This window comes from Plodia interpunctella, chromosome 13 (genome assembly GCF_027563975.2).
Source record: "Plodia interpunctella isolate USDA-ARS_2022_Savannah chromosome 13, ilPloInte3.2, whole genome shotgun sequence".
Classification (NCBI taxonomy): Eukaryota; Metazoa; Arthropoda; class Insecta; order Lepidoptera; family Pyralidae; genus Plodia; species Plodia interpunctella.
Window position 1 is genome coordinate 7,634,101 of NC_071306.1, and position 11,826 is coordinate 7,645,926.

The 11,826-nt window shown below is 37.2% G+C and overlaps 1 protein-coding gene across 3 annotated transcripts in view; it reads left to right on the forward strand.

Moving 5' to 3' along the window:
* Positions 1-11,826, forward strand: part of Ip6k (Inositol hexakisphosphate kinase) — a 43,965-nt gene that overhangs the window by 29,681 nt on the left and 2,458 nt on the right. For all 3 annotated transcript variants that reach the window (XM_053754186.2, XM_053754189.2, XM_053754188.1), the window contains 6 exons: positions 1,800-1,973; positions 5,301-5,427; positions 8,192-8,315; positions 8,669-8,745; positions 9,255-9,430; positions 10,926-11,131. In XM_053754186.2, coding sequence (XP_053610161.1) covers positions 1,800-1,973; positions 5,301-5,427; positions 8,192-8,315; positions 8,669-8,745; positions 9,255-9,430; positions 10,926-11,131 — 884 coding nt within the window. The remainder of the gene's footprint in view (positions 1-1,799; positions 1,974-5,300; positions 5,428-8,191; positions 8,316-8,668; positions 8,746-9,254; positions 9,431-10,925; positions 11,132-11,826) is intronic.

Sequence of the window (11,826 nt, forward strand, 5' to 3'; positions counted from 1 at the left end):
AATTTAAGCGCATGATCATCAATGGTTGAATTCATGACTAATCTATAATATTGCACTGTGATTATGTGTACATCTTGACTCTGTGTTAGTTCATATTGTTACCAGTTTTATTTGGTCCTATTCTCCGGACAACATACGTAGATATGGCAAGAACAAACATCTCAATAAATAACAATAAAATGGTAAAACTAATTTAATTTTTATTGATAATGAAGATGCTGATGATCCTACAAAAAATTTTAATTGTTGCTAAAAAAGTTGTTACTTATAATAGATAGTCTCTAATTTTCTATTATGTAATGGAGAGATATAGCTGTGTGCGTTGTTTTCTTCAATAATAGCAGCATTGTTTTATTTTTGTTGCTCTATTTCTAGTGTGTCTGTTTTGATGTATAGTGAAAAGTTGAAATGGACAGCCGCGGCTGGTCGGGCAAGGCGGGGCGGCCACGTCACGAGTTCTCCTATTTGCATCCGCGGGTTCGGATCTAATTTGGTGACGCCGCTCGCTTCAACTCTGGCACTGAATAGAACACGTCGAAAGCCCGACGCAGTGACGACGTGTTGCCGTAGAAATCGCTCGCGTTTTCTTGCGTCATCGCTCTCTCAAACAAAAAGATACAACTTTGTACGTGTTGTTTGGCAGTGAACCACGAAATATTCTTTCTCAACTGCAAACCAGCTGTTTACTATTTCTGCTAGACTATATTTACGTTTGCTTTTAAATTGCGGTTGGAAACAATGTACTGGTACGATTTAAATTTTAAATGAAACCTCAACAGCAAACGACTTTAGATCGAACAAAACCCAAACAACTCTCAGGTAGCGAACAGATTTGATTAAGGCTTAGTTTAAGCGCGGTCATATAACAAGTTACGTTCTGGATTGTTCTGCGTGCCCGACTGGAATTGCCTTTCCAGTGCCCGGGCATACCGTAGTCGATCTTAGGTCAAGTCACGAGTGGCCCTTGTCTGCCTTATTTGAAACTAGTTATATGCTGTTATTATTACGCTTTGTCTTTGTGAGTTACATTTCACAGATAAAACTATAGAGCGTTCTTGAACTTTTCTTAAGAGCTCGTGCCTGTAACTGATAAAATTGCCACTATCAAAGCCCAAAGGTCGTTTACTCACATTAACCGTTGCATTGCTGCTGAATGAATGTTTTGTTGTCGATTAAACCGTGCTCTTGTTTTGCATAAGTACTATTTAATGTGGGGTCATAGTTCGTTCCTTCTTGTAATCAATCATCAAGAAATTGCAATTTTGCTATTGCGCATATATTTCCCACATATGTATAATTTGATGTAAAAAAAGAACGTAGAAAAGAGATAGTTATTTCGATTCTTGTTTTCATAATCTAAATTATTGTATTTTTAATAACATGAATTCCGCTATTGATGTCTTTTTATAAGAAGTTAACGTAAGTACTATAGAGTATACATTTGACTCTAATTTGATATCTAAGTGCAATTAAGAGCTTGGCGCCGCCGTCATTGTCACAACAGCCCTCCGACACAATTTGATTAGATACTGAGCCATCGATTTCTGTCCCACTATATTTTTTTTGTAAACCTGTTGTTGTCCTATCTAACTTCTTAACCTACTTGTTGTTCTGTGTTGTAAGTACTCACGACTTCAATCTCTTCAGATAAAAAACTGTTTAGAAACGTAATTATAAATGTACTTCAGGTATCACTGTTAATATTTCCATGTTTACTTTGTACTTATACTGCGCATAACTTTATGCTTTATATATTTTGTACTTTGTATCTCCAACAGTAGTGTATTGTTTTGTTCCAGGTGGACAGCGGCGGAGGTGGCTCGGCCGAAGTAATGGTGTACTCTCTCGGCTGGGGCATGGGCGAGCCGGAGCGGCGCGGCGCGGATCGGAAGCGCGCGCAGCCGCCCGCGCAGCACAATGCGCTGTCGCCGGACGATGGCCACGAAGTTGAATTTCTGCCACTGCACAATCAAGTACGAATCACATTTCAATACAATAATGCTAAATGCGTTATTATGGAGATGCTGGACTCATTTTTGAAGACTTAACATGTTCCCATTTTGCGAAGTGCTCAAGTTACGTCAGACTCGTCTTATCAGCTGCTGTTACTTTTATCTGCTCTACAGATGATGAAATTCTGACCTACCACAAGTACTTATTTAGAACTAACATAAATACATATTTCTGATAATTTCATCATCTTTATGTTTATCATTTTGTGTACCAATATTTAAATGTCACATTCACGACTGCATCACTAGTCGTAATGCTATGCAAACGCAGAATTGAATCTCTACAAGAAATCTACTCGATCTGTGGTCTTCAATAGTCCAGTCACGTGCACTCCCTTTGGTAAGGACGCGGCGTCCCCAATGTCACGTCTTCGAAGACGGTCGGTTCCGAAAGCGATTCGGAAATTTCAAGAGGTTGTCAGGAGACAACCTCTTGAAATTTCCGAATCGCTTTGTAAATAATCCTTGTTTATTTGTCTGTCTTTTGTGTACTCGCATTGGTGTAAGTTTGTAATATTTTTTTCGTATTTTCCACTAATTCTTATTATAATGAATTGGGCAGTAAAATTTGTCTGATCTTGCTCTATAATCTCTATATCTTATAATAAACATCAGTTTGGAAAGCTGTAAATTAGAATAGGCTTACTTCATTAAAAAAGCTTACGTTACAACGTATTACCTAGATCGTCTGTGATTGTAATACGCTTCATTTAAACATAGCATTGTAAATTCAAAGCTTGCCCTAACTAAGAGAGTTGGATGTATGTTTACCTTCAGCATTCAATAATTCAATACCCTGCAGGCATGTCGCCATTTTGAATGGCTTGCAAAATGAGGAAGCTAGCTATTTATATGCACATCCGTAGTTACATACGTGCATGTACAAAGGCCGGGTAGGGGTCGTGGGTAGGCGGGTGGCGATGGGTGGCCGCCGTGGACGTCAGTGTGCTGTACTGCTGTGACATCAAAGCGCTGTCATACCCGTGCGATGCTATCTGCTTCTAATTTCACGCTGTAGCCTATCTCTTAATGCCTATTAACTGGAGTAATTACGTTGTTTATTACTTTACGAGCTTCTGGTAGCAGGCAGCTGGAATTAGTTTACAGCAACATTCATTATATTCTTTATAGAGAACAATCATAATTTGTAGAGTTTTCTTGAGTTGGTAATAGAGGAATCCATGCTGTTTGATCAAGCATAGATTAAAGTTCTTCAGATGTTTTTGCCAAGACAGTTAATTCCAGTTGTTATTATTAATAACTGTTCCTACAATCGCGGACTGTATGACTAACGGAGCGTGCCGGAAAGGAATTTGCTGAACAGGTGCACATTACTTTTATTTGACACGCACTCGGCTTTATATCTAGTCTATAATTACGACACTGCACGAGTGGACATGTTAGATCTGATGTGAATTAGTAATTTATATCATATAGCTGATAAATGCACAATGCACTCTTTCTAAGGTTATTCAAGGAGCAATTGAGTAAATATTCGTTTTATTTGTCTAACAAGACAATTGCGCCTAGCTTATTTTGTGATTTGTCGTCTTTTGTTTTCGTATTCTAATTTTCCATTTCGATTGACGTCATGCTCCAAGTTGTATATAAACCATTTACCGAGTCAACAGCCTAGTCGATAAGTTTTCTTTAGTAAATAATTTGAGATCTGTATCAGGTCAAATAGGGTGATTAAGGTTGTCGAGCTCAGGTATACTTACGCCGTTCGATGCCAGGTCAACGGCACCACCATATTTTTTTCTTTTTCCTTACTTTTTAATTTCATCGCTAGCGTGCGCACCAGTCTGCAATGGGTTTGTTCCATGCGCGTGTGGGTTACGCGAGCCCACTCACACAGATCGATGGTGCATGGATTTTATTGCTTTTTTACACGGCTCAACTTGACGGCCAATATCGCTGTTATTTTTCTTTGTTGCTTGAGTTTTGTCTTCGAAAACACTGTAAAGGCAGAATCCACGTGTTGTACTTACACAACTAATTACTTGTGTAATAGTGACACAAAACACGTTTTAGGCGTTATCAGTTTTTTACAGTCTAAGTTCCTGACTGTAAATTTTAAATATTCATTAAATATTGCATGTAATACATAAAAGACGACTGCAATGTAGCTTGCTATAGAAGTAATAGAACTGCTATTATTGATTTTACTAAAGCCGCTTCTGTTACCGGGTAATACCAGAACAAATGTATGTGCCTATATATGCATTACTTTTATAACTATTTTAATCTGCCGATAGGTATTTATGAGTAATTGTTGTTAGTACATTCATAACGGATTATATAGGTAAATCGCTAGAACTAACAGAATTCTATTTAAATATTGATCTGATAACAGGCGGATACTGATAATGATAAGGCGATATCATCAAAACAGGGCGCTTTGGTTCGCAAATTGTTTGTTTAGCATAACCCAAGGCCGAGCTGGTGACGACACAATCATCATGTCGATCAATAACATCGTTCAGGTTGTTGACGTCCGTTATAATCTATAAATTGAATGATTGATACTGACTAGGTACCCTCAGCTGAGGCAGACTCTGTGGAACGTGAGGAGTACACTTAGTTGATGAAAATCAAATCTGGATTACATAAATTTTCTACATATTTCATTATCCTGACTTGATTGACCTGTTTCATCTTCTGAAATATTATTTTCTGACCCAACAATTTATTCTGATCGTTACGGCTCTACTAGTGGTCAAGCAAAAAAAAATGTTTCTTTTAGCTTTATTGTTTAATAAAGCTAAAAGAAACATTTTTTTTTCTTCTTTTTTATGTGTATTATACCTGTGGTGTGTCTATCCTATTTACCCAAGTGTTTATGATGTTACATACTCAGGTGGTCAAATTTTCAAAATTATTTGTTGTTTTGGATAATCATTTTGTTAACACTTCTTTTACTATGCCATTATTTGTAGCATTGTAAATCAACAGTGGCAAATTATATCCGGATCCGGACATTACACCTTGGTAAAATTACGTTAGCCTCAATTCACTTCCGACGGTGACGTGATCAGACATAACTTTCGTGATAAACGTAATTTTCGTCGGTCCAAGTACGCCTCCCTGTGGCGGTCCAATCGAATATGGAAGCGTAATCCGATTCAATGTTTTTGTTTTCTAACGTGAGAATCAAACAAAGTGCCAAGGATAATCTCATACATCATAAATCAGGCCAGCGTATCTCAGTAGTGGTTGCATAATACATAGATTAAACACGTTCTAGAAGCCACAGATAATGTCAACATAAATTTATGTTCTCGGCAGGTGGGCGGCCACACCAGGTTACTCGTGCTAAACGACAGCACAGTGATCAAACCCCTGAATATTCGTGAACTGCATTTCTACCAGAACATTCCTGAAGACATACAGAACTTCGTTCCCAGATACAAAGGTGAGAAACATTTTGATTCTATTAAAACATTAGATTGTGCCCGATAAGCTTTACCGATTCGCTCAGTGCATCGTAATAAATCATTCATTGCATCTTACATTGTTTTTATTTAATAAATTGTCTTGTTTGAATAGATATCAATCGTGTTGTTCAATGTTTGCATTTTGGAGCACTAAGGACTTGCAAACAATCAAATTTAAAAAGTACATGTTTATCTGTTTTGGTTATATTTTGAAATACCGTAAGAGAAATATGTTTGTGTGTAATAATATGTTAAGTTAATCTATGATTAATCAGTGTTTTATCGTTTGCGTCACGATTGTTTCTAACGCAATTACGGTGATAAATCCATGTGCTACGGCGTAAGTTTGATGTTGTGACGAAAAACTAAAAATAACGTTTTAAAATATATAATGTTTAGTATATACTAGCTCTCCTTATTGCTCGCATCATCATACATGTTGATAATGAGTGTGACAGAGAAGTGTGCATGTTGGTATTGTACAAACCCGCCGACCGCCTACATAGGATATATTATCTGTTCAATGTGTAGTTGGACCAATAACAGTTTCAGCTAAATGGTATATACCGTCTTTTTCTTTTTTATTAAATAATTAATGACTCATTTTATATTGATTTTTCCTTAAGTTTGCATTATTTTATTTTTAAAATATATAAGTTTCAATTTTATGTATGCAGACAAATTCCTTCATTGTTGTAATTTTACCGATATATTGTCAATTGTTGTATTGAATGGTCTGTAACAAGAAATTTTGCACATAATTACTTTTGCGGCATTCGGCAGGCAGAATCGTTTTCTGCCTTTTCTTTCATTATTTTTATAATAAAATTTCAATTTTATAATTGAAAAAAAAAAAAAAAACGTTTAATTCAAAATAGGGACGTTATGTGGTCACAGATTGTGATTTAAAAACTAAATTCAGTTCGAATAGGATTTTATCATAAACTTTTCGCGATATAAGAAATCTAAAAATTGCGGAATCAAATAGATATGCAATATCGATTATTGCCTCACTACGTAGTAAGTCGCGCCATTGGGTCTGGTTTACTTGTGACATTACACAATATATCATAAGGCAACTATTCAACTAGTTTAATCTATTGTATTTATGGTAGTCTTCACATATTTTTTTAAATACCGTTTTCCGCATACTGCGAGCGTTTACTTGGAGTTATATTTAAAAATCACGACCACATATTGACTTTAAAAGTTTACAGAGATTTGCTTATATTTTGTACATTGTCCTTTAGATTTATTTATATTCTCAAAAGCCTAATAAAATCTCTTTGATAAAAAAATCTGCAATACCAATCCTGAAAATGACAAGAAATGAAAATTCAATTAACTACTATATAAAATATTTAAAAAATCTATTTACTTGCCATGACATGATATATAGTGTAAAGTTATGCACAATGTTTTTCTTCTTCTTTCGTGATTATAAATTATAGTTAAAACCATCTTGCAGCAGTGCTATCGATATCATGGTTTTGGCACAGGAACTTCATAAAGAACTAGCAGATATCTCACTTACAAAAACATGCCAATATATCTGTAATAAAATTTAGTGAAGAAAATATTGTGTATAATGAACTTTTATACATTGTTTTTCAAAGTGTGATTCATTCTTTTTTAATTTAATTTAATTAATAACTTATTAGGTAGTATCCATACAAAATTGGCAGCATCTAATGTCTTACTCTGTAAATGTATTATTTTAATTTGTTGTAATTATAAATGAAATAAATACTTAAATCTTTAATGGTTGAATTGAATGGATCATAAAGGTATATGAAGAATATAGACGTTTCGGTTGTTTACTCATAATACTCTTCATTTCGGTCTATAACAAGAACTAATGGTTCTTTCTTGGCTCGCCTAAGTGAAAGTGAAGGCGTACGGCCAATGTAAGTATGGCCTGACGACCTGATTTATACCAATCGTTGACTTTTGAGTTATTTGCTTGAAGTTTCACAGTGATTTTGTTATATACCATCAATAAAACAATCGAAAGGTCTGCAGATTGGGACAAGCTGAACGAACAATTGTAAAAGTTCATTACATGGGGTGGAATAGCGTGGGCGACTTACTCGAGTGAGCTTAGTGAGGAGCGGGGCGGGTTTGAGCGCGAGAGCGGGAGCGGAGCGGGGACGGGCAGGGTCAGGACACAATATTAGTTTCCTTGTTGTCGCAAGGGCTGCGGCGCGGCGGCGGGCGGAGCGATGCGGCGGTGCACCACACATCCGCCTCTAATAGCGCCTTAGCGGTAATTTTACATTTTGGGTTTGTAAAACTTTACTTAAACTACATTCACATCACACCACCACACGATATACACTTATTGCCATCACACCACATTAACGGAAACAGACCAACGCGAACAACAGACACGGTACACAGATATACAAACCCTTTTTAAAATTACATAATTTAATTTTCACTTCCTCATCAAAATTAATGCTGGCAAAATTGCACCCTTACCTTTGAAATTAGATAGTAGATAGAACTCTTAACATCTCAGTGGTGTAAGCAACACACTGGAGTCCAGAGTTCCGGGTTCGAGCCCCGGCTGAGAGTTTTGAGTTTAAATCTTCTGTCGTACCATTTTTTCATACCATGTGAAGTGAAATAATTGTCTATTGAAATGTTAAATATATAATTATTTTAAATTGAAAAGTGATAAATTTAGTGTTATATTTGTGAAACGGAACGTCTAACTTATGGCGAGGCTGTTTGTTGCAGGCGTGATGCAGGCTTCTAACACGGGTAGCACGAAATTGGACAAGCGGTACTCGCCATGTTTTCGCGAGGAGAACGGGCGAAAGCAGTCCCTGGGCGGCAAGCGGCGGCGCGACGACGTGTTCAAGTGCGTATCCCGAGTGCGGCCTCGGCCGGCCGTGTCTGCGGCTGACACTCCTCGGCACTTGTCATGTGTCCTTTATCATATTTCAGAAGCTTTGACGTACGCCGGACCCTCGCCCGACGTCGCCATTAATTCATACGTCAAAACTTACATGACTATCCCACTAACGCGAGAGCGACTCCGCGAGCCCCGATCACTTGCGTCGTGGAGTCTTGGTAATAATTACTATTTGATTGCAATCTAACAATATAACAGATAACATCCATTCTGTGTTTCAATTAGCTCCTAAATCTTGTATCTTAGCTTGCCCCTTTAACCCTGCGATCGCCACTATAACCTCTACTTTCCTCTTGCAGATTTAAAGTGCACCGAAATGGCAATGCGAGCGAAGTGCTCAAGAGCATTGCACACATGGACAACTCAAACAAACAATGTAAGTCGCTTTCCTTAACTTTCTCCCCGACTTCAACCGTCTGGTTCTATAAGGACTTGACATTTTACTTACTTTACTAACGTGTTTTGGATTTAGATTACTGTTGTTATTCTGAAAGTTTGAACAATGCTGCCTTAAGAAATAATAGTACGCACCAATAATGGTTAGGTCGATATCATGAGCAAATTCCATTCAAAGGAAATTAGCAAACGCAGTTTCCTTATCATTAAATACACAATTCCTTGTTTATAGCTAGAACACATATTGTCGTCTGTGTTGAATATAAATATGACAAAATGATAAAGACATTCCATTGATGCTCTACCGGAAGATGCTAATCAAATTTATCTGCAAAACACGTTTGAGTCAAATATAAGTAACAAATATCAAAGTTTTCCATTAATCTGTAAGCGTATTGACGGTATTATACACTTAGCAAATTTTAAACCATATTTCTCACTTGTCACTTTTTAAATGATGAGTGATACTAAAGCTGAATTGTTGTCCAGATTTCCTGATGATGGAGAACATAACGTCATCGTACCGGCGGCCGTGCGTGTTGGACCTGAAGATGGGCACGCGGCAGCACGGTGACGACGCCTCGGCCGAGAAGCGCAGTAAACAGATCGCCAAGTGCGCTGCCAGCACCTCCGCGACCTTGGGCGTGCGGCTCTGTGGCATGCAGGTAAATTGTTCATTATATTTAAACTTTATTGCTCTTAACCCAATTTGTAATATTACAATAATTTGTTTATGTGAGTTGTGATGATAGCTTGATTTCGAGGCGCATCAAACAGATCGCCATGTGGTCCGCAACATACACGAATAGAAAGAAGTTACGTTGAACTGCTAATAACACGTTATTAATGTTCTAGTTTCGAAAACATTTTACAACAGTTTAGTCACCATGATAGAACGAAAGCGCTATTGTTATTTATATTTATGTCAAAAAAATTACAAGTTTGAACTTGTGTGGAACATTTTTCTCTGTAGCCTTTTTATGTTATCTTATTCTATTTTTCGTTAATGAGAAGACTTCACAGTTCAGAATATATTTATTACCCGTGAAATTTAGCACTTCGGTGTTAGTTGTGTCATGTCATGTGTTGTGCACGGAATACTCAAGTAACCGCTTTTGCGCTCAAAAAGAAAGTGGGACAGCACTCTGAACAGCTGATGAAGCGATTCTGTTCGCCTGTACTTTGAGCTCTTTGTGCTTTGATGTAAATTTGTATATATATATATATATATCATTGTGATTTTCATCATTGCCGATGCTTGCCTTGTTTATAAATTGCTTTTGAAATTATATACTTTTGGTGTAAACTAGATTGAAAAATTGGAATACTTAAGTTTACCTAAAATGTTCAATAATGTCACACAATAACATCGTGGTCTCGTGTTTTGCCAGTTTAGACTCAAGTATCTAATAATTTGAGCTAACAAAATAATTCGCAATCGGTAAAAGCATCCAACATACAAACAGCAATATTACAATAGAGTATTGTAGGCACGCATGAAATGAAGAAATTTAACATAAAAACGAATCAGATATTAATATTTTATACTATATGTATATTCTTAATTGAATATTAGCTTTGTAATTCTGTATAAAATATGAGCGAACAATGAATAAAGAATGAAATAAAGGTTTGTGTGTGAACATGCCTCTCGGTACGAAGTATACGGTTTATTCAAACAATCATGATATAGTTAGGTCTTCGTGCTTCGTTGAGACAATTTCGGTCAGTGTCAAAGTAATAAATCAATAAATATATATAACTGGCCCGACATTCATACAGACATAGAAAATATGTTGTATATTTTTCATACACTAAAAAGAAATCGGTGGCTACCAAAATCGTTGTCGTAAGTTTTGACTACATGTACATTTTGTATAATGTCAAACTATAATACTTTCCTAATAAAATCCTTTATACATATAGCGCATTTTTGGTTTGTACTGTTTTTATTTCTTGGAATATATTACTTTCATTATCCTTGCCTTATCTTATCCCATTCATCTTGAGGTCGGGAGGTCGGCGCAAAAAGTCTTCCTCCACAAAGTTCTATTACCTGTCATATTTACGTTCAGTCCCAATACTTTCATATCGAATCGTATTCGTAAATTTCGTCTCCCCTCTTAACATGTCCGAAACAAATCTATTGCTTCTGGTCAGGTATACGTGCCGGAGACGGGTCTGTGCGTGCGGCGGGACAAGTACTGGGGCCGCTCGCTGTCGGAGGCGGGACTGCGCGACGCGCTGCGCGACTTCTTCGCGGGCGGCGGCGGGCGCGGCGCGCGCGTCGTGCGCCGCGTGCTGCGTGACCTCGACGCGCTGCGCCGCGCCATCGCCAAGCAGACCAGCTACAGGTTCTATTCTTGGTGAGTTTGGAGGGTTACTTTCACCACTTTTTAGGAATCCGTAGCTAAATGGCAAAAACGGAACCCATGTTTTCGTCACGTCTGTCTGTCCGTATGTTACAGTCATTTTATTTTATAGTATAGTTTATTGGGATGGTAAGCATACACCGCAGCCTATGGACACCGGCAACTAGATATGGGTCACCGGTGCGTTGCCGACATTTTATGCGATATTTTGGCCATAAGTTTGCCTCAATAATTGATGTTTTTATGACATTACGTACATATGGATTACATAATCAAAATTTTTATACGAATAACGGGCTGTAAACATTTCAAATTCATGTCATGCCATGTTTCCAGTACTTTGCTTATCATTTTATATGCGAGGTAAATTATTACGACGCAGTTAAAAAATTAACTGCTTCGTAATACGAATGAGATTAGTTTGCGTTTTGTCAAGGATCTTAATTTCATTACCTGTATTTTATTGCGTTTTCTTACCATTTTATTAATGATTTTTCAAGTTGATAAATTTATTATTTGCCAAGCAGTACTGCTAATAGCATCAAGGCTTGTCTTTAATCTTTGCTTGTGTAATATTTTGACAGATGAGAAAAAAATATTGCAACCACTATCCCGCTGGTCAGATGACATTGTTTGGGTCAAGGAATACAGATGAGACTGGCACAGGACTGTAAGAAGTGGCGCAAAAT